The sequence below is a fragment of the Epinephelus fuscoguttatus genome, linkage group LG16 (assembly GCF_011397635.1).
Source record: "Epinephelus fuscoguttatus linkage group LG16, E.fuscoguttatus.final_Chr_v1".
Lineage (NCBI taxonomy): Eukaryota > Metazoa > Chordata > Actinopteri > Perciformes > Serranidae > Epinephelus > Epinephelus fuscoguttatus.
Window position 1 is genome coordinate 6582839 of NC_064767.1, and position 23804 is coordinate 6606642.

Consider the following 23804-nt stretch of genomic DNA (forward strand, 5'->3'; position numbering starts at 1 on the left):
TGTAAAATTAATATAAATCGCAAAGTAACTGTCTGAAGTAATCAATTCAAATGGAGGATAAAAGTACAATAACCTACTTCCTCTCGTAGCAAAGTAGGCTATTTATCATGTTCAAGAAATGCGATGGAGTAGTAATGGAAAAGAATTAAGAAAATACAGTTTTACAGTTTATAGTCATCACAAGCTTCTTGTTTTCACATTACTAGCCCACTTTAAATTATTCAATAGATGTTACCAATCACTGATATTTATATGATTTATGCTATAGACAAAAAAAAATTTTTTCTTTTTGGTACAGTCACAATTTAGTCTTGAATAATTCCTGTAAAGTCCTGTGCGAATGATAATCACAATATTTTCTGTCAATCTAAAGGGAAATTACACATCAGTTAAACAGAGAAATATAACAAGATGACCATAATGGAGAGATTGAAATATCAATATAACATAAAATGAATATATGAATTAAGAGAATTGGGCCAATAAAATAAAAATTAATTGAGGAAATGAGCAAGGGGCAAAAACATGTTGTCGTTGAGGCTTTTATTTTGATAATCGGGACCGGAAATGTGGTCGTCTTCTTCTGTGGTTGTTGACACCAGTCTGTGGAGGCTTTACATCGAGAGCTTTATGTAACCGCGCTGCTATAAAAACACAGGACGGCTTTGCTAAACAAAAATATGCCAACTAGATAGCAAACAAACAAACAAACAAACGGTCAGACGTCATTCGGCTAATCGGTTCAGGTCGACGGAAGAAGATCTTTACCAGCGCGTGCAGATTAGCTAGCTAAATGAGTGCAGTGCGACTCAATATTTGACGTTTTGTGCATTTTTATCAGCTGTTAAAGTATAAATTAGTGTGTTTAAAGCGATAAAAACAGAGTAACATTGTCATGGTGCAGGACGGAGAGCTTCAGGACATTTAGTACTCTCACACAGAGCGACCTGACATTCCTCCTCAACGTGTACCAGAGACATACAAACTTATTTTACACAGATATTTTTTAATAAAACAATCATGGCTGCTGCATTGTTCAGAAGAGGAACAGGATTATGTGTTAGAGTAAGTATATCTCTTGTTTTTAATGTTTGCAGATAACAGGACTTTCATTCAACTGTGACATTGACTTACTCATGACTTTTCAATACATTTATATACAAACATGAATAACTTACGTCATATGGTGGGTTTTATAAATGCATTTAAGGTTACTTATTGCATGCTACTCAAACTCTGTTTCCTCAGCTGCAAAATGCACAGTGTAAATCTGCATTTCTCTCAAAGTAAACACTGAAGAGAACAACGTGACAGCATGTAGAAAAGTTCATTTTAGAATGTCATATACATGGTAAAAGTATGCAGCTGGGAATATTTATATATAAAACCATCATTGACTGAACCATCAAGGGATTTTAGTGGACAAACTTAATATAATGACTATGTAGGAGTCGGTAGTAAAAGCTTTCAGTGTATTGAATTCCTTAGAATCTAAGTAGCTATTCAAACAAGAAAAAAGTTTGCCATCTGGTGTGAGCATTATCTTGTGCACTTGTGCATCTCCTAACTTGTGTGTGTGTGCGTGTGTGTCCAGTGCATTCACAGGGAGTTGTGCAGAGTGGTATGGAGGCCGCAAACTGCACTGTTCAGCTCCAAACCATCAGACAAAAAACAACCACGCAGGACACATATCAGTAAGAGAAACACATCTGTCTGATTTTCTGTCAGATTTTTATTTGTAATTCCTTGATCATCTCCTTATTCTATTCATATATTATTCTCTCTGCACCAGTGGAAGAGTAAAAACTGTAAATAGTGGTGAGTAGAAGACTTGCTGCCATGTTGGATTTGCTCTGTACAATAAAGTGATCCATTGTCCCACTCATGGCTTTCTCCTTTTAAATTTTATCATCCCTCACACTGGCTGCCAATCAGGGCTTTTAATGTGTCACACACTTAGAATTCCTACGGGAGAACGGCGACAAATAGGTTTCCTGAGAAGGTTTTTTAAGTTAAATTACATTTTTTACCTAGAGTTTGCCTCTTTATCAGGAAATGGGTGCACACAATAAACTGATACAGTCAGTCAAAAATGTATTCATATCATTTTGTACAGGCCCAGTTGGATATTGCAATAATAATGTGTGGTTATCACAAGATCCCACGGCACGTTTGGATTGGCATCACGGCACACCAGTGTACCACAGCTCACCTTTTGAGAACCACTAGCCTAGACAAGAATGTCAGCAAATTAAAAACTAGAAAACTTGATCCACTAGATATGAATATTTCCATAAAGCAAATCCAAATATTGCTTTATTGCTAAATCAGACTATCCAAGTATTTTGGACAGGCCTGATATTTTTCTCAGTCTGTATTTTGTCTTACTGACAGAGAAAGCCAAGCCCCAGCCAGCGGTGGATGTTGCTGCACTCCTGGAGCAACTCTTCTCCCAGAGCAGGCCAGGCACAATGCCTCCTGCTGGTAAAGGTCAGCACATTCAGGATGTTGCGTAAAGCTGGGTGTTAAAATTAAGTCTCAGGCACTGAATGCAACCAACTTAGATTTCCACATTTTTTCTCTGCCGTCACACAGCAGGTGGCAATAATTTGCAGCTGCAAAAAGAGCTGGGTTTGGATTTTGACAGGATCTCTTTAACTCCCCTGCAACAGTCTTGAAATGAAGATTAATTCTGGGAATTTGTGAGCCCCTTCTTTATCCTATCATATTCAGTGGCACTTTTTCATGTCATGTAAATTTCATGGAACGATTTGGACAGCAACATATGAGAAAGCACGACGGACAGCTGAGTTAGCAGACTGTTAATTAATTGAATACCTGAAATGCTGATTAGTTCTGCTTGTGTCTGTGCTGAGTGGTTTTACTTACCCCTCTTCCCTCATATCCATGTCCTTTTATATCCTCTTCTTTCCTTTTCCTCTCCCCTTCCTCCCACAGCTCGTCCTGCCAAAGCTTCCTCCATGCCCACCAAACCTCCTGTCGCCTCCTCAGTGAAAGCCTCCACCTCAAAAGTTCCTCCTTTGTCAAAGACAGAACCAGCAGTCTCTGTCTCTCCTGCTTCTTCTAGCCTTAAACAAGTTGATGCTGATAGTCTTTCCAGTGTGACTCTTCCTACAACCTCAGGTTCCTCCCCAACCAGCACAACGCCTGCACCATCAGAAGCAGCTGCAATAGAAAGCAACACCTCTGCTGAAACAATACAAACCAACATAGAAACTGCTGCAGTACAGAAGAACACAGAGCCAACTGCCACAGTAGAGCCCCTAATAGAAACTACAATAGAACCACCAATAGAGCCTGCCCTATCTGCTGTGGCAACACTAGAAGTTGCTGCTGTTGCCGAACTTCCTGTGGAGCCAACAGTAGATATTCCAGCTGAAGACTTACAAACCAAAGGCACAGACTCAGGAGTGGTCGATGTCTCCCACATTTCCAAAGAAGAACCCTTAATAGAAACTACAGTAGAGTCACCAGTAGAAGCCAGCCATGTTCCCGTGGAAACACTTGAAACTAGTGATGCTGTTGTTGAGAGTCCAGTAGAGCCTACGATAGATGTTGCAGTAGAATTAGCAGCTCAAAAAGTAGAAACCGAAAGCACAGACTCAGGCGTGGTTGACATTCCACTCACTGCAACAGGAGAAACCTTAGTAGAAACTACAGTTGAACCATCAGTAGAGGCCAGCACCTCTCCTTTCGAAACACCAGAGAGTAGTGCTGCTGTTGCTGAAGGTTCAGTAGAAACTACAATTGAGGCGGAAGCAGTTACAGCAGCTCAAGCTGTACAAACCAACAGCACAGACTCAGGAGCAGTTAACATTTCATATAGTACCAAAGAAGAAGCATCAGTAGAAACAACAATAGAACCAGCAGCTGTTTCTGAAGCTACAGTAGAGCCTACAATAGAAACTGAAGCAGCTGACAGCCCTTCATATAGTGCCTCAATCCAAAATGCACAAGAATCTGCACCTTTGCCTTTGAAAAATGAACCTACAATAGAACCCACAGTAGAATCAGTAAATGACACTGTGGAGGAGGGAGTGGACGGGTCTGAAGAAATGAATTTAGAGTCTGTGACACTCCATGTAGACAAGGTTCTGGTAGCATCTTTACAAACCGAAGAGCTCCTCCAAACAAAATCTCTCCTTGATGAAAAAGCAGAGAAAGAGCTGCAAGAGTTGTCTGTCCAGACGGAGATCGAGCACAAAGCTGCAGCTGAAACTGAGAGTTCAAGCGAAGATGAGAGTGAGAGTGTAACTGATGTTCTTTCAAAATGGGACTCTCTGTCGGAAGACCTTCAAGAGTTAGAAGGACAAAGTGGTACATTAGAGAAAGAGCTGCTCTGTCATGTTCCTGCAGTGCTTTCCAAAACTCCTGGCCCAAGTTCAGCCTCTGATCCACCTGTAGGAGCAGCATCTTTGCAGATGGAGGAGACGGCAGCTGAAGCAGAAGAAATGACGCTGGAATCGCTAACTTTAGAACAAGTCACGGCTGAAGTCGGAGGTCTTGAAACCGAAGTCCTGCTGGAAATGAGGGATGCGCTTGAGAAAGATGCTGATGCACGAGCTAAAGAGGAGAAGATGGAAGATACAGCCACAGTAGAAGATGTTGCTCTTCTTGAGGATGCAACAGAGGCTGAAATTTTAACTAGATTGGAGTCTATCTCTGAAGCCACAGATGCTTTAGAAGCTGAGACATCTGTTATGCTGGAGGCCATGTTCGGGTCTGAGCAAGGACCAAGCCAGCCACCTGTCACTTTACTTGCTGACCAGAAACTGGAGCAACAGGATGAAGTGACTGGTCTGAAAGCAGAAAAGCAGTTGGACAAGCAGGAAGGAAGCGTCTTGGAAGCAATGAGTCTGGAGTCTGTGACTTTGGCTGAAGTTGAGGCGTCCTTGGGAACTCTGGAGAATGAGTCTCTGAGTGAAACTGCAGATTATCTGGAGAAAGAAGCTGAAATTGTTGCTGGAGAGAAGAGGGTGGAGGAAGAGGACATGGTGGCGTCTGAAGAGACAACTGAGACTGCGAAGACTGAGTCTCCATCTCTGCCTGAAGGTGATGTTCTGTCTGAAGATCTGCAGATAGACACGCTGATGGAGGACCTGCTCTTTTCCGTCCCTGGGCCTGTGACAGGGGTGACAGAGGGCCAGATCGGTCAGGAGGTTGTAAGAGAAAATATGTTGGATGGTAAGTTTGACTCGTGAAGATGAAGAGACATTAGGAGAGGCAAAGGTAAGGGGGAGGTGGTAATAAATACAGCCCTAACTTCAAAGTAGGGCTGCAACGATATGAGATTTTATCACAGTATCAGAGTGAACGTTAATACAAAATTATTATTATCATTATCAGTGAATGAAAGAGGGGGGTCTTGTTGAGTCTTGTTGAGTGAATGCTTCATTATAATTGAAATAAGTTGAATATTAGGCCAATCATCTCCAAGCTCTCCGCAAGAAAGCTGACCAGCATATTTCACAAAATGTTGAAATATTCCTTTAGACTCTGTGAGGAAGACTTTAGAAACAAATGTGTCATGTATTTTAAAAACCTGTCAAGGAGAGCTTAACTTAGACAGAAGTTGGTTAAGTGTTCGATGCTTTAGAAAGTGGAATCAGCTCCATGTGTCCTGTTTCTGGGGTTGTTGTTACCACAGCAATGGTTGCCGATGGGTCCGTCGACGTTCATACATCGGCTGCAGTGCCCGATGATTTTTCAGCTTCTCCTGCTCTGGAGGAGGTGCTGGAGGGGCAGGAGGAGGTGATGGTGGAGGAGGAGGAGGGAGCACAGACTGAAACCTTGGGGAATGAAGGTGGTACAGGAACATATGCAGGTAAAAACACTTGCAGACACGTGCAGATACACACACAGTCATAGGTCTTATCGGACAATTGAACAAATGGAAAAGAAAAAGTGACTGCTGGTTTGTCTGTTTCATTAACTTACAGATTTTTTTAGGTGCAGTCCCACAGTTCTGATGTTGGAAAAGGTTTCAGATGATGTTAGGCAATTTGACGAGCATGTGCTTAAAGCATACTGCATACATCGCTATGTGGTGATAGCCTTTTGTTTTAACTGAATTGATTTGATGTGTTTTTCAGAGTTAGATCCAGTACAGAGACTCTTCCTGGAGAAGATTAAAGAATACACCAACATGCGCAGGTAGAGAGACCAAAGAGGTTTCCTATTATATTCACAGGAAATAACCGGAGAAGTTTGAAGGTACCATGAAGCTGAACTTCTCTAGTAGGTAAAGCTGCAGCTGGAGCAGCTATATGATCCACCCACCACAACCTACACGTCAGGCAACGATCAGCCGTCTTAGCTCCTCGGTGCAGAGGCTGAAACCCTAGAGAAAATGCTAAGTTAGCGTTTAGCTAACTATAAAATATTAGGTTGAAAGAGAGGTGGTTAAGATTAGAGTAAGGGTAATGAGAAGAGTTAATCTCATTGCGTATAAGGGGAATAACATCTTCATGTATACTGAATAAAAGTGGATTATTGCTACGTTTGGCCCTATTTGTTCATTACAACATCGCGTTGTAGCAGGGTTCAGATAGCTGTCGCGTTGGTGGGCTTGTCTTGTACTAGTCGTGGGCTTGGTTTGTAGGGGTGTGTCATGTATATTTTTATTTTTTTTCAAGGAACAGTTCAACATTTTGGGACTTAGATATGAGAGTGGTATCGATCTTCTCATCTAACTCTCTTAAAAAAAAAGAAAACTTCCCAAAATGTTGAATGCTGAAGGTTTTGGAGGCTGTTAGTAATGAAGAAAGATATTTAAAATTGAGCTGCTTTCCACAGTGTACCCCACCTCTTGCCCAATGTCAGTTGGGATAGGCTCCAGCTCCCCCACAACCCTGAATAGAAGAAGCAGTTACAGATAATGACTGAAGAATGAACTTTTATTGTAAGAGGATATTGTTTTTGTCATGTCTTCTAGATTCTGTTTTATTGTGCTTAATTCAAAGGTATTTTTTTCTGTCACTGACTATTCTCATGTAATTATTTTATGCTACAATTCTAGCCAGGTCTGTCTTGTAAAAAAGAGAATGGATGTCAGGGGACTTGTTTAATAACGATTCAATAACACCGGATACCACAAACTAATCAATATCATTAGATATGAGGTTATTGAACTTTAAATTGTTTCAGTGAAGTTGAAAACCACAGAAGCTTATTGATTGTCAGGTTTAAACTAACAGTCACTTAAAAAAAATCAATACAGTCAATAACTGATTGGTATTGATCCTGCTGGACAGCAGCACAGAGTCCTCAGTATTTGGGCCTCAATGTCTCTCATCTTCTATCTACTCTCCTCTTCCTCTCTAAGGTTGAATGGAGGACTGCTGGAGGCGGAGCCAGATTACAAAAAATACCTGTCAGAGGAGACCGCAAAGCTCCAGAGACTTTATGGCGGAGGAGACCTGAGCAGCTTCCCTCAGTTCACCTTCAACGGTGAGAGAGAGATGCAGTGAAGAGAGAGGTTCGGTGTATAGAGCCCCTTTTATTTGCTTTAGAAACAATCCAGATAATCCCTCTGAAATGTAGTTAAAGCTTTGAACTGAACCAATCAGCAAGCGTTTATGAGGTGATGATTCATTTAATAGACAAGTATAAAACAGTTGTAATGCAGATTTGTTTTTTTGTTTTTTTAAGATACAGTATCTATGCTGACAAGATGAACTTCTTAGCAGCCATAACAAGTAGTGCCCAAGGGATAATAAGATAGCACAGATTTATTATTATTGAACAATAAATAACAAGAAATTGTTGTACAGAAATGCTATAGATATGCTTTAGAAAATCATAAATGGTGTTGACAGAGAGCACTGCCAGCTCTTTGATAGCCAAATGTAGGGGATCCTCACCAAAAGTGTTCAATAAAAATTATCAGAAGATATATTCTTACCAATCAACATAACCAATCTGCTTGATCAACTTGCTTTTAGATTAGTGCAGAATATAGGCTAGTTTTTCAGTAGAGATGCACGACAAAAAAACATAAAGAAATCACAATCACATGTAGCTTCATGCATTTTGTATGGATAATACGTTTTGTTTGATAATCCAGTTCCTTATGGGGATTATGAATTGTATTTTTACCTCTGGAACATGATGTTTCAGCTCTGTAGCACTACAGCTAATTAATAGACATTTTCACTGCACAGACTCATTAAAATATGTACAGCGACAAAAGGAAAATAAATATGTTCCCAAATATGCATTAAATTACTTTTGCTGTTTTCCCTTTAGACCCCGATATGGACCAGGACTCTAAATGATCCATGACGCCTACCTCCTACTCTTTGTGCTCTTTCTCTGACTCCTCACTGTCTTCCTCCTCCATTACCTCCTCATTTCAATTTTACTACATGGGAGAACAGAAAGAGGGAGAGAAGAAGAAGCATAGAAAGTCTGTTTGGGTGATCTGCCATTGAGATAAGGGAAAAATATATTCCTTACCGTTTGTACTGTGCAATAATGATAGCAATGAATTATATATTAATATTCTATTTTATTAAAGCAGCATTTTCAAAACAGTAAGTCTTTGGTTCTCTGGTGTTCAGGATGTAAGTGTGTGTGTGTGTTTGTGTGAAATGCAATTAAAGCGTCACGTAGGGCAGTGAAGGCGTGGATGAACAGAAGGTGGAGCTGTCAGTTCAACACCTCCCTACTTGGCTCCATTTATCTCTGTCTGCCTCTCTCTGTTTCTGTGCCTCACTCTCCCTCGTTCTAGCTCCTACCTGCATTTGGCTATATTTGTCCGTACATGCGCTCTGTGTCTCTCAGCATCACTGCTGACTGTGTAGTGTGGTGACAGAGGCAGTCTTTGCCAAGTCAAATCCCCCCTCAGTCACGACTCTGTGATAGAGATAGTGTGAGTCACAACCACAGCCGCACATACACACCAAAAAAAAAATGTGAGCGCAGCACCAAACTACATGCTAAAAGATGCCCTTTTTATATTTTCTTCTGTCCTTTATTTAGCAGGGTAAAGACACAACTGACCAGTGGTAGAATGTAAAATGTTTTCTAAAATAATTAGGCTATGTAAAATTGATTGATAGAATAGAATAGAACAAAAGAAAGACAGCTGTCATTCAAATTCATTCTTCTTTATTTATTTTTTTCAATTGAACATTTAATTGAATTTACCATGCTACATGTCATGCAGGGTGTGAAATCTTTACAAATACAGAGCAAAATGATAGTCAACCTTGATGAAGACAAAGAAAAATAAATAAAATAGATTAGGGGGATATTTATATATAAATAAATAGGAATTATAAAGAATAGGTTAATGAATTAAAATACCAGGCATACAAAATTTGACAAACTGGAGCAAAGAAATTGAGATCCAAAGCAAGGACCATAATTCAAAACAAGTTTTGTGCGATAGTGTGAAAATCAACACAGTAGATGTCTTGAAATCCTGCTATAGTGACGAGAAAAACTGCTTGAAGTCATTTATAAATGAGCTACAGGAGGGCTTGGGACAATAAATAGGGTCAGATGGGGTAAGATGCCCCCACTCCCTTAATTACTCTCCTAACCAATATATGGCACTAAGTCAACTCTGAAGACTTGTGGTTAATGGCTATGCTACAGTGAACAGTGACATTTCATCTGAACTGCTGCATTCTTTAGATTTATTCCACCACAACTGTTTTAGGGTAAACTGATCTTTTATTCACTGACAAATACTGATATATTAAGTTGTACATAAAATGCTGTGATACATATCTCTAGTCCATTTATGTTTTGTTCCACTAGTACAAGTAACAAAGTACCCTCTTAAAGATTGCTAGATGGTGTGAATGCAATACTACATACTGTCCCCACTAGGACCATAACTGAGACAAACCAGCTGATATACACCACAGCAACAGTGATCCTAGAGATGCTGGGCTACAAGATGAACACGATGAGCCACAAAGAGCGTTAATATATATGTTGAGAGTAAAAATGTAAAGGAAGACCAGGGCTAGGCGACCTGTGGCTCCGGAGCCACATGCGGCTCTTTAGCCCCTTTCCATTTTTTTTTTAGCATTTTAATTTTTATTTATTATTTTGTTGGCCTAAAGAAATTCTTACATTCCTTAATTGTAAAAATGTGAAGCCTATGCAGAGACATTTTGTCAACTATGTCTGGCACCTTTTCCTCTAAATGTTGCTGAGGTCATGTCTAAATGAACCTTAGTAGTGGTGGTTAGTCTTGAATCTCCCTAGTGAGGTTAGCTATGTGCTCCAAATCCAAAATCTGTGTTACCTTCATAATAAGACTCAAACGTGTTTTGCAGCTCCGGACAGATTTTTTTTTTTTTTTTTTAATTTTTGGTCAAAAATATAGTGAAGGTTGCTGACCCCTGTGTTATACCCTTTGAGACAAGACACACCTCAGAAAGGGGGTTATAAAAACTCCAGGGACATCCTGCCGCTAAATATTATTTAGTCAGATTATCTACAGTCATGTGATTTTATATAGTTCATATCTACATATAGTAGTAGTATAGTATTGTAGTTATAACAGCTTGCTAGCAATTATTAGCATTGCTAGCAGGAAGACACCCTAAAATCAAAACAAGTAGCCTAAAGGAAAGGCTAAAAGGCCTCTAGATAATCCATCAATGGGTCAGGGTTAGGAGTTTAGTTTGTTTTATTTAGTTAGATAGCTTGTTTTGTAGCACGGGGTCATCTTGCCTCAGTAGTGGGACAAGATGCCCCAAGGTTTTCATTTTTGTGCATTTACATAGAAGAATGTGCATACATTTGGCACATGTACCAATTTATTTCTCCCAACAGTGGGTTGGTTGATGCATCGTGGTCTTCATGTACATACTAAAATCCTAGGAAATAAACATAAACAAAGACCTAGACTGTTAATTTAGTTATATTATTGGGGAAAATATCCATTTAAAGGTCCACTAGTTTAACTTGGAAGGATACTATACATAAAACCAAGATTACTTAGATAGATGGGAAAAGTTTGTTGAAGCTGAGGGGTGGTGAGAACAGATATGAGGCCTAATTTAAAACAGTGACTGGTCTCTATTCTAACCTCTACAGGAATGCCTTTTTTTTCTTTTCTGTTTTTTGTTTTGACAACTCGTTGCGGTTGAGCTAGTTTGGAATATTGTTATATGAAGTTTTTATTGCATGACTATTTGTCCTTGTGTTGTATGAGGTACGTTGTTTAGTTTTTGTCTGGTTTTTTTTTCTGTTTTTGTGATGATATAGTAATGCTATTTGTTTGTGTATTGGTTGTGTATTATGTAATCACCACCTCCTTACACCAAACTTCATTTCTAAATGCAAAAAGGAAAGAAAGAAAGAATAAATAACATTGCAAATGAGAAAGAAAAGAGAGAGGAAAAGGGAAAAGATCTCCACTAAGGGTGGTGGTTGGATTTTAAAAATAAAAGTCATATCATTTTTTTTTTTAATTGTATTTTTTAATTTATTTAAAGTAAAAGACTGTTCTCCAGGGATCATCTTCCTCCACCTTACCCTGTGGTATTTACCCATAAGTAAGATTATATTTATTATGTCAGAGACAGATGAATCCAAATTATCCATATGATGTGAGAGATATCAAATGCTGGAGTGCCATTAATCTTCAGCGATAACCATTTCTCATATCAGTCCAGATTCATTCAATTCCAGCTGTGTTGATCAGGATGCGCTTGGTGGCCCTGTGGTGACGTCACCCACTTTAGGCGGTCACTCAGATTGCCTGCACAGAATACCGGCGTGCATGCGCGCGCGTTTGTGTGTATGTGTGTGTTTTGTCCTTCAGTGTAAAGCACAGCCGCACGCGACCCCCTCTGTTGCCTGGTCAGCTCGTCACACACTTTTTTTGGGATGCTCATTCAGCTTCACAGTAACGACAGCACCAACAGTCGCTGCTAAACTGCTATTTTTATTGTTTGTCCGCGCGTGTCTGTGTGGGGCTGCACGCGCCCCCCCCCCCCCCCCACACACACACACACACACACACACACTCTCTCCCTCTCCCTCTCCCTCCCCCCCCCTCTCTCCCTCTCTCTCTCTCTCTCTCTCTCCCCCTTCATCACACACTCACTGCACATCACCCGCTACAACCAACCACCACACGCGCTCACACACACCGCCATCCTGCGTGTGCCACACAGCTGGTTAGCTAGCTAGCTAACATTGCTTCTTTCAAACGGGCGGCGTTGTGTTTTACAGTTTAGTTTGTTTCCCGTACTGTTATGTGTAGACGTGACTGTCGTTGAGGTAACGGATTATCTGCATCCCTCCTCGGCTGACCGGGAGCCGCCATGGAGTGCCGTGTTCTGTCCATACAGAGCCATGTAGTCCGGGGATATGTGGGCAACAAGAGCGCCTCTTTCCCATTACAGGTAAATACAATTCACATGCATCCATTATCGGACAGCGGGCGACGGTACACCCGTTATCGGACACGACCCTGTCTGTCAACGCTTGCCCACAAAATTGCACTGCGACTTTCAATCAGCAGTAAACCGACTGTAGATACCGTTTTTGTAATGATACACGCTAATTACATCATTCAAAGTTCGTACAGAAATCGGTCAACCGCCTAATCCGTCGCTGGTTGATAATGTGTGCTTAGTTGTATTTCCCTCTTCATTTTATAGTGTAAAAGGCCATAAACGATGGTAGTGCTAAATGTGCTGTGAAAAGCCCAAAATAACAGTATTGCCATTGAGATGTCAAGCAATAAACGTGACGACAAGTGTCGTGCAAATTACCCGAGACAATTTGTTCCCCTCATTTATCCAGCCCTTAAATCGTTTCACTGAAGGATGTGAAAAATGGAAAATATAATGGCAGCTTATGTTTTCTTGGTTATTTGGTAAATGAATAAAGGACGCTTTATCTGACGGGGAAATGTGGCACGACCTGTCATTGGGAGGGTGTCCGATAATGGAGCAAGGTGTTTTTATGTTGGGTTTGATCGCCCATTAAGAGAAAACGTACGTGTTGCATGTATTAATGATACATGTCTGACTGTAGAGCACCCTCGATGCTGTTAAACCCAGAGGTGGCAGAGTTGGGTCTGATAATGGACCTCCTGGTGTTAATCAAATGACCCCTACTTGCATGAGTGGTGATAACTGTTATATGAGCAAGCAAGCTTTTGAGTCTCAATTTTCACTCAGCCTGTGGCAGTACACACCAACAAGCCAGCAGCGTTGCAAAATAGCTAGCTAATGATAATCTTAACAGATAGATGGAAATGTGTCCCCAGAACTCGGGTCTGTTAACCAGTCACCACAGTGTTGGTGCCTGAGGTCGCTATCATTTGCTCACAGACAGGCAGTCAGACCATGATGTGGCCATGATGTGCATGGGAACACCTAGATGGACACAAATCCAGCTTCCTGCGGTGATAACCTGCAAGTTCCATACTACAGGATGGACAAATAATCAATACAGCCATTTGCTGCTTTAAGTTTTCTGATAGCACAGGGTTCTTCTTTTACCACAGGCGTTAAAAGATATTCTGGTTTCTTAAAGTGGAGCATTTTGCCACATTTGACTGTGTTTCATTACGATAATTGCAATTCACACGTGCATTTTGCTGTTTGTGTGTGTGTTACAAAGGCCTTAAGACCACACACTTAAGAGATAACCTCTCAGTTGTAAAGTTCAGTGACACTGAAACTAGTGTATTGATTAGGGGAGTGCTTGTGAAAATAAGGTTGCCTCCTCAGGGGGATGTTTTTCTCTCTGTTTACACAGATAAATTGTGGCCAGTGGCTGTGTTTCAATTTGAATTTGCAGAATCACTAAATCACCTGTATTTGTGAGCAGTAGAACCAGACGATAAACAGAATTTATACATTTACCTAACTGATAAATCTTGTTCAGATCGAAATTTACTCCTATTGCAGTTCTAAATAAATGTCTGCAAATAGTTACAACGACCAGTGACATCATACCGAAAGGAAATACAGGCCTTGAGGAATATAAAATAATAATTATTACAGATATCATGAATCTGAATATTTAATATAGATTTCATACCATCCCGTTTTAGAGTGTATTGTGTATTGGGACACCTCAAACGTAGCTCTAAATCACTGCTTATCTTATACATTCTTAAGCAGCAAGTGACAATAGCAAGCACTGATTCTTTACATCTTGTTAATGGTTAATCTCAATAATCGTTAAACTTGCTGACCGATGAAGTCGTCCACCACAGTAGCCAACAGAAGTTAAGTAAACTGGTTATCATTTTCAGCTTTCATGTTTGTTTTCTTTGGTAATTTATGGTATTATATCGACTACTTTTTATCACATCAGGGTGCCTCTTTAACCATTATCATTTATGTGACTCTCACCCTTAATCAGAGGGTCATCTGAAGAAAAGGGTGGGTAACAGGCATCAGTGAATTAACCTGAATAATACGGTGGATTGTAAAGCACTCGCATCGAGAACCATGGAGTACAGATTTTGAGTGGCTCAACATGTGTCTCATTCTTTAGCTTAATAATAGGTGCTAGTGACAACATTAACAGTAGTGATAAAGCTGTCACCTAAAGGCAGCGTTTACTGAGTGCTTTACAAGAAGGCATAAGTACTGGAATAAGGAGCCAAAACAGAGCCAATGCATTCAAAGCAAGTCATTTATTTGGTATATGTGAAAGGACACAAAGGTTATTAACACCTCCCGGCTGTGAAAGTGATAGTCATTTCCCTTTATGATCCCTAATGTTGACAGTAGGATGATAACAGTGATTGCTTTGGGTCTATAATTGCTATGATGATGATGAGGCCGATGCTGGTGGTTGTTATAGTTTCATATATTCCACCAGCAGCGGCGTGGCAGTCAGTAGTGATGGTGAGGCTAGCAAGGCCTAATGTAGTTCATGTCCCACCATCCTGAAAGACAGTCACTTGTTGTGAGAAGTGCCGAGTCTATTTTTAGCCTGCTGCGCCCCGGGATGTATTTTGTGGTTATCCTAATGGCTGCTGGGCTTTCATGCATGTCACCGGGTTCAGTGCAGCCACTAATGTTTTGCTACTACGGCTGATTAAGGCCTATTTGCACCAGGCTAATGTTAAAATAGAGTTTACCAGTGCATCTTACTAAAGCCTTAACTACACACTGATGTCAGCCAGTACATTGTACTAAGTGTACTGCTTATTCAAAGTAGGTCATAGTTAAGTTCACTGTCAACATTACTGAGTAGGACTAATTGATGCATTTGGCTTTTTAAAGACACTAGCACCCAGTGTTTCTCCCCCAATATGTGTTGATAACCAATTTGCATTTTTGTGAGTATAAGATAACACTTAATTGATGTACAGGGGGAAATTAGTAGTTCAATTTTGCAGCTGCGTCAAGTATCAACTACCAATCACCAAATATTGACACTAAAACCAGTATGTGCTGGTACAAATATTTTTTCAGAACATCTTTAAATATTTGCAATATTTATAGGGTTACATTTACCCTGTTTGATCATGCAGACAGTGTCAATACAGTCTTAAAGAGGAAATTCACCTGCAAGTCATGCATCTATGTTACCTACATTTAAGACCATAAATAGTCTTGAAAAAACATTGTACTACTTAGCTTAACTATCGTGAGTCTTGTGATTGCTTTATGTGCTGTTCCTCGGGTGAGAAATAAAACCAGTCATGCATAATGTCTTTAAGCTGCTTTGAAATTGTTACAAAGATAAAATTGGCCTCTTTTTAAACTTATTTTGCATTAAATGGTCTTATGAATTCTCAAATCTGGGAGGAAAAACCCATCAGGCACCATGTTTTAGCTTAAATTAGATGTTAAAGGGAGTAATAATGATGATGTAAATGTGCAGGTGGAGTTAGGTCAGGTCAGAGAGGCACACTTTTGGTTGATAAGTATAACCTTGCAGTGTTTTAACTGTATTTGGCTGGTGATTATTGCATTCAGTTTATGAATGAACCAGCACTAATGCTTGTGGACATAAGACAGTATTTCTAAATGTAAACTAACAAACAGAAAGTCCACAGGTCAGTGACGGAGCTGCTCTCACTACTCAGAGTCACAACCATGAGTCAGTTGGTGTTGAGATTAGGCATAAGATGATGATGATGATGATGATGATGATGATGTCGTCAGCAAGTGTGTAGGGCATCCCTCTCTCTGTGCTGACAGGACAGAGAATCTTAGGCTTGTCAGCATGCAGGAGACGGCGGTGTGAGGAAGCAGGGCCTTGATTGGCTGCCACAGGATTCCTCCTAGTGACGTCACTGAAGATGGAGACAGGCTGCCTTAGAGTTTGACTGGATAGAGTCAGCTCTAACGTAGAAATAAAATTCAGGACAAGTGCTGTCTTCTGGCACCAAATTGGGCATTTTTAGATATATGTATTGAGTTAAATTGAATTAATATTATTTTGAAATAGTTTAATAGTCAGTGTGATTTCCTCCTAAATGTAATTACAACTGGAACCTGGTAAAGAAACGAAGACATTTTATAAAGGTGCGGAAGAGAACAACTGAGCAGGCTGTTGATGTAGAAGTCTTCTTGGTGAGAGACTATAAAAGCTTATTAGCATCATGATAGGTTGTTTATTCTCAAAGGGACAGCTTCAGTGTCCGTGAAAGCAGCATGGATGCAGTGTTTTGCTCAAGGACACTTCAGCCGGTTAGATACCTGCTGACATGGGGCTTTGCTGTTGTTCATGTCAGTACCTTGCTCTCCTTAGAGTTAATCTTTATGTGTAAATGTAAAGAATAGCTGTTATGATCCACACATGGCGGAAAAAATAGCACGTGTCTTGCAACCTATTTACTGTAACTGGCAGCTCATTCAGTTTTAGATAATGATGTTTATACCCGAAACGTCCTTTAGAGGAGACTGAGGCCCTGTGAGGAAATTCTTCATTGTTGGTAGCGAGACCATCCTGTACTCAATGCTATTCCCACTTAATGTAATTAAAGTTGTTCTTGTGGCTAGAACTGGAATAATTAATTCACTTAATAAACAGATAACTGCCTTAATAATTAATTAATCATTCAAGTTATTTAGCAAAAATGCTGTCTTTGCTGGTCACATCTTGTTAGATGAAGAATTCAACAAGCTTTTTTTTTTGCTAGTTTGCATGTGTTGCTGCAAAATAGGATCAGATGTAGTAGAACATCTTGGTATTTTAGGCTCACTGCATTCAACATACTATGTATTTGGAGACACTAAATGTTTTCCGGTATAGCCTACTTTATAGTAGTGTGGGTATAAGAACGCACAGGTGATGAATTGTATAAACTTTGGTGACCCCCTGACTTTTCCTCTTGTGCCATTGTTTTGTCAGTTTGTCTAATATTTCGATTTATGATCACCAAGAAGACAAATGACGTTCCCATCAGCCTCAGCTGCACTTTGGTGTGTAGTGCTGTTTAGCAAATGTTAGCATGCTAACACGCTATGCTGGAATTTCTGACATTAGCATTTAGCTTGAAGCTTCACTGTTCATAAGAAAAGCCACAGCTGCTAGCATGGCTGTCGTCTCATTTTTGTTTGTTAGTACAACAAAATGAGTAATTCTGATTTATCATTTTGAGCTGCCGTAGCATGTGACAGGCATTTCATCTAATTTTATATTGTCACTTTACATTCTAAACTTATTGTAGGTTGCAGTACAAATACACCTGAACTTACTGTGAAACATGTAATGTCCTGTATATGGGCTTACATTTGTTTTCCAATGTGCAAATTAACAGTGAAGGTACAGGAGCTAACCCAAAGCTGAGGGATCCTGCCTGCTAAGTCACGATGCAGTAAATATAGTGTTTGTGTTGACTCAGATGTGATCAGCCTGCACTGTGACACATGTTAATTAAAGAAACTCTTCGTCAGTTGCGAGAGGGCTTCTCCCCTGGGGTTTTATCGAAAGTGTTTTCTCAAAAAGGGCAAAATGTTTATAATTTGGATAATATCCTCTCCTCACCCTCTGACGATGCTTTCCAGTCAGCAGCGTTGTAAACAGTCTTTCTGTGTCACTGACTTGAGGCTTATGAATAGAGCGAGAAAGGATGTGACCTAAATAACATATTCTTAGCCCCTTTTACATCAGTACGCCATTAATACACAGTTTTACATCAACAGTCATGTTGCATCCTGTTCAAGCAAAGGAACATGTTGTAATTGACAGGTTGCTCCTATGTTAAAGGGTCCTGTATCTAACAGTCAAACATTTTTATTCAAGGCTCTGGAACAGCGAATAAAAACAAATTCTTAAGGCTATAGGCTAGCATCAACACCTCAAAATTAATTTTAAATTCAACTGCAAGTTATTGTTGAGGTAGTTGAAGACTTTGTGGATAATGAGACTATTTTTTTAAGTGGTATTTAAATTCATTTAAAGTTGTGCTGTTCTGAGCTGCAAGTTCATTAGGTAGACAAGTAAGTACAGTCAGATACAACAATACCGCAATAATTTCTACCTTCACAAGGATATAATGTTCATTTGAATCTGATTCAGAGATGGTAATTTAATTTTATGGTTATTTTGTGCTGTTGAGTTGTATCTTGCTGAACATATTTCTAATGTTTCCTCATGAATGTCAATTTTTAATAGGGCTGTGCGATAGAAAAATATGCCATAGCCGATAACACTCAGTGTTGCAGTAACGATATTACTTGCGATAACTAAACATATATAATAGTGTACTTGCCTGCTAAAATACAATAATCTGGTTGACAAATTAAAAAAAAGAAAGGAAATTATTTCTAACATTCTTTTATTGGCATGGCACCAATAAAAAAAATAAGATAGTTACATTTTATTTTTATTTTTTTATTTATTTAACCTTTATTTAACCAGGAAGATCCCATTGAGAAAGGTCTAGTGTGTAAGATTTAGAGGGATTTAGTGGCATCTAGCGGTGAGGTTTGCAGATTGCAATCAGCTGAAACTTCTCCTGGTTAGAATTCCTTCAGTATTCATTGTTCAGAAGTTTTTTACCGGGAGCCGAATTAGTCTCAGAGGTCTCTTCCACTCCAAAACAGTCGGACCCGGTGATTAATTACCAGCCTAGCACCTGTTAATGTGTGCTCATCTTCTTTGTCTGATAACTTGAACTTGACACTCAAAAGGTTTTTACTGGGAGCTGAATTATCTGCAGAGGTATCTTCCTCGTCATTAAACAAATAGACCTGGTGATTGAAAACAGTAAAAAACACTGAATAGAGCAAATTTACATGAGAAAAACCTGTATTGTTCCTGTGCCCTCATGTGGGGGGAACTATGGTGGTGACACAAAAACGCGAATGTCCCCGTCTGGAGCTAGTGTCAATGAGGACCTGTTTCCTTTATAGACATAGATGGCTCAATGTGAGGTAATGAAAACACTACGATTCTTATTTTCAGGTGATTTCAAACTAAAGAAAACATACTGATTATACTATATTCCATTTCTGCCAATATATCCTCCTAAATACTACACTGAACCTGTAAAGTGCAATTTTCTACTGATACTGTCTTTCATCACTAACTCAAGAATCCCTTAGTGAAATATTACAGTCTTTCATGATGTTTTTATCGCACAATCTGACATTGCAATGACAATAAGAGAACAACAAAAAACCCAAAAGATATATTGTACAGCCTATAACATGTCATAATAAAATACAGCCATTAAATTTACCTTAATGGGGCCCTGAACTGCATCGTCCCATATTCGACCTTCAACTCTGACCTTCAGAATCAACACCTTGATAAAAATGAAAACAAAAATGTAACTTATATGAAGGTAGGATTTACTGCAGGCTAGTAGTTGTAGCTCAGTGTAGCCAATAAAATCAAGTGGGGAACTTGTACATAGCACATGAAACAAATACTTTTCCTTTCCCATCTTCTCAACTGAAGTTTTCTTGAGCATAGAGCCACAGGGTTGCTGGGCTTATTGCAAATATGTGATTTTCCCTTTGGATGTCAATGGAAAATCACAAAGGTTAGAATAAGAAATGTTTCACCATTCACACCTCTGTATGTCCACCAGGAGTCTATCCTCACAGTTCTGTCTTTTTAAATATGGTATTTTCATCAGTAATGCAGTCATATTCTGCATTCCTGACACCACTGAGAGCTTTGCACGTTTCCTAAATGTCTCTCACTGACGACACAAATACACTTTTCAGAAAACATATGCCGCACTTGAGAAAGTTTTCATCAGGCAGACAGCAGTAGCTGGAGCGTTGACAAGCTCAAGGTCAAAGGGGGTGATTCACTGCCTCTCCCCTCTGAAAGCAGATTCTTGTATCTCAAAGTTGCAGTCAATTGAAAAGAACAAAGAACTCATTCACTCGGCCGCTTCCTGCTTCAGCCCAATTAAATAAAGTCATTCAGATAACAATTGATGGCGCATGTGGATGGGTCATGTGTCTTTCTCGCGCTCTGGTAATTAAAAAAAAAAATCTGTTAAGAAAGACAGAGAGAGGAACGACACCAAGAGTCGGTTGATGTAGCTGTTCCAGGTCTGTGCAGGTTTTATCTGAAGTTGAATTGAGAGGATGTTGTTCTTATCTCCACTTACAGGTCGCAGCTGGGGTTAAATGAAGCCAAGTAGCGTTTTGGTTTTTGTCCCTTTCATCAGTTACAGTTTCAGATACCTGGTTACATGGTGCAGTTATGACCGTGATGACCTGGAAAAGATGTTTGAATATACTAAGTTTTATTCCAACACATGTTCATGTATTGTGAAGATATTTTAGGAATGGCTATTGTTGCTTTGAGAGGAGAAAACTCAACTCTACAGGGCTTTATAGTGTTTGTCAGCTCATTGTTCTGCAGCTTCACTGTTTTGGTTCACTCTCACCACTCTCAAAGTGTTGCTGTGACTAGCTGGTGAACATAGTGGAGCTTGTAGCAGCTAAAGGGACAGATATTTCCCTCAGGAGTTGGTGGAGCCCAAAAACAGAGCTGAAAGAGAGTTAATATCAAACTGAGATTCATCGGGCATGCAGAAACATGACTCCACATTAATGCAGGTGATGCATGTGTTCAAAGGCAAGCGTGTGCTATTTAATTTAAAAGGGGGTGTGTCAGTGTTGTGTTTGTGCTGCTCATAAGTAGCCAAAACATCAGTTATCGTAGGTTTAATGACCAAACATATGAGACATTGATGTAAACTTTGCTCAGCAAGAATTACAGTATCAGATACCCTTTGCATACTGGTATACTGCCTAAAAGACAGTTGAGCTATAAAATTTATAGCAAGTGTAGCTGTTACTCCTAATCTCTCCTGACACCTAATCTGTTTCCTCTCTCTGTCGTATGTTTCCAGGTTTTAGGATTTGAGGTGGACTCCATCAACTCTGTCCAGTTCTCCAACCATACAGGTAAAACTCATGAAATAGCATATTTTTGTGGAGTTGTGGAGTGTGTGCTGTGTTTTGGTTAGTGTGTGGGTGTGTATGACTCAGTCAGAGCCCCTGGTGTCGTGATGGGGTTTTAGCGAGTGTTAGAGAGACAGTTGTCGCTGTGTTGAGAGCAGAGGAGCTGACAACTGAGTGAGTCAAGTTTTTGGGGGAGGTCAGTGACTTCACTGGCTGACACCAGAGCAGCTCTCAAACAGCTGCAGGGGGCAAATTCCATTCATATTTTAAACTGGCTTTCTCTCTTGGTCTTGGGACGTCTGGTGAGTTCATTTTGATGAAGCAAAGATGTCGAAGATCAGTAAACTCATCATCAAACTCATCGTCTGTGAAAACAGTTGCATAAAGTCTTCTGGAGGCTCTGGAGGCACTTACTAAAGTCTTGGGCTTGGGTTGGAGACAACAAATTTATAACACAGAGGAAAGGATGTGGGCACTTCCATTACCAGACAGGGAGAATCTAATAATAGATGAAAAGCTGAGTTGCTTGTTTCTGCTTCACTAATTTAGATCTTTTGTCTGTTTCTCACAAGTTGTTTAACTTTATTAAAGTCCAATTTTAAATCCCTTAAGTACCCCTTTAACTCAGAAATGAGTAGAACAAATGTGCATCATCCTCTGTTGTTCTGCTTTCTATCACTGCTTGACAGCATGTTCCTTTAACACCACTTTCTGCCACAGTAAATGTGTGTTTACTTCACAGCTATGTCTCACAGAAGGATCTTCTGCTTGTGTTTATTGTTGATTATTGTGAAAATGTGGTGTCAACAAGACCTACGCCATTAAAATGTGTTGCTTTTTACGGAGATGCGTTAATTGCCCACTAAGTTTGCTGGAGTTTGAGTAATTTTTTAAGGGAAAAAAAAAAGTTAAAAAAAATTGCAGATTCCAGCCTCTTAAATATTAATATTTTTCTTTACTCCTCTATGACAGTATACTGAATACATTTGGGTTGTAGACAAAACAACATCAGGATGTCATCTTGGGCTTTGGGAAACACTGATCAACATTTTTCACCATTTTCTGACATTTTATAGACCAAACAACTAATTGATTAATGAAGAAAATAATTGACAAATTAATTGACAACCAATAAAATCATGAGTTGCAATTCTAGTTATCATATTGCCACAGAAAAGCCTGGGCAAATGTAGATATTAAGAATATTTAAATGATTTATTTACTGTACACAGCACTTAACAAAATCCATGATTACAAAATGCTTTGGGGGAAAAAAGGCAAGGATACAAGTTTTAAACCTTTAAAAAGGCATACTTGTAACAGTAATAGCCAGATTTAGAAGACTTGGACTGATGATGCATCCTGTTACTGATTGGCTCAGACGATGTGTCCGCATCATCCCTTGGTGTCACATTTACTCGCAATATTTTGATCTAATTTCCAGACTCATGAATGAGTAATCTGTGCTGTGACTTTCCCCTGTCTTGCACTGATGGATGCTCTCGGCTCATGTTATTCATTCAAACTGAACTTGAAGAATGAATCAGCTGTGAAAACAAACGCATCTGCCCAGCTGTTGCTTGTTGCTTCACAGTGGATAGTAATATACACAGAATCAGTACATCATGACAAAATTATCTGTTTATTTGATGCCATCACAACTGCACTACACTGTTTTATTTTTTATTTTTGGCTGGATTTAGAGATACCATACCCAGTTGCCTGCTACCGGCATTAAGACAAATACTGACAAAAGTGAAATGCACCTTTTCCTTTGCTTAAATATTTTATTAAACCTCAAAGACAGTTCGTTGTTTATGTTTGTGGATACCAATTTTGACAGTTTACTATGTAGAAAAACAGTAGATTAATTGTAACTGGGTCTGGCACATAAGTTTAACCCATGTGAGGCATCCCAACCTCTTGTAAACACAGTATTTAATTAGTAATGCCACTGGCTGCTCTGTTTTTGTATATTTTTTCCACAGTATTGTGTATTACAGAGTGGATGACCTTCAACCCCCCTCATGTCACGGTTGTCTAGTTTTTCATCATATAGTTTGAGAATACAAGCAATCATAACTATATAATTACTCCTTACTCGGTTGCGTTCAGTTTCAAGCTGGAAAAGGTCAGCAAGCTGTTTAACATCTTATTGATAATAGAGTTTAGTTTCTACACTCGTGAGCAGGCTTTGGAACCAGCCAGGTAAGACAATGGTTTTGTTATTTTATTGTAGCTGAGATGGATCATGTTGAGTTTAAAGTAATCTGTTGTGACGTCGCAGACAAAGGGTTAGCTATAATTGTAGGTGTACTGTAGGATAAGTGTTGTTGTGTGGGCAAGCGTGGGACTCGTCTGAAGAGGCATCAGACGCAGAGATGGATGAAATGCTGTGATTTACATTCGAGCTGTTTGGAAGTGTTGAAATGTGGAATCAAACAAAAATTT

At 39.5% G+C, this 23804-nt stretch overlaps 2 protein-coding genes across 4 annotated transcripts in view; both read left to right on the forward strand.

The window, feature by feature from the left end:
- The first annotated feature begins 597 nt into the window (after positions 1–597).
- Positions 598–8555, forward strand: si:dkey-22n8.3 (enolase-phosphatase E1). Of its 3 annotated transcripts, XM_049600743.1 has the most exons (8): positions 598–1065; positions 1595–1694; positions 2395–2490; positions 2959–5205; positions 5669–5845; positions 6114–6174; positions 7346–7470; positions 8269–8555. In XM_049600743.1, the coding sequence occupies exons 1-8, from the start codon at positions 1021–1023 to the stop codon at positions 8295–8297; spliced, it is 2880 nt and encodes a 959-aa protein (XP_049456700.1). In that variant the 5' UTR covers positions 598–1020; the 3' UTR covers positions 8298–8555. The 3 variants fall into 3 exon arrangements, with proteins under 3 accessions (XP_049456700.1, XP_049456701.1, XP_049456702.1); XM_049600744.1 differs by lacking the exon at positions 2395–2490; XM_049600745.1 differs by lacking the exons at positions 1595–1694; positions 2395–2490.
- A 3541-nt stretch (positions 8556–12096) lies between these two features.
- The window catches only part of pdxkb (pyridoxal (pyridoxine, vitamin B6) kinase b), a 29558-nt gene continuing 17850 nt past the window's right edge, over positions 12097–23804 (forward strand). Inside the window, exons 1-2 of the mRNA XM_049600779.1 lie at positions 12097–12398; positions 21302–21356. Coding sequence (XP_049456736.1) covers positions 12318–12398; positions 21302–21356 — 136 coding nt within the window. The 5' untranslated portion in view covers positions 12097–12317. The remainder of the gene's footprint in view (positions 12399–21301; positions 21357–23804) is intronic.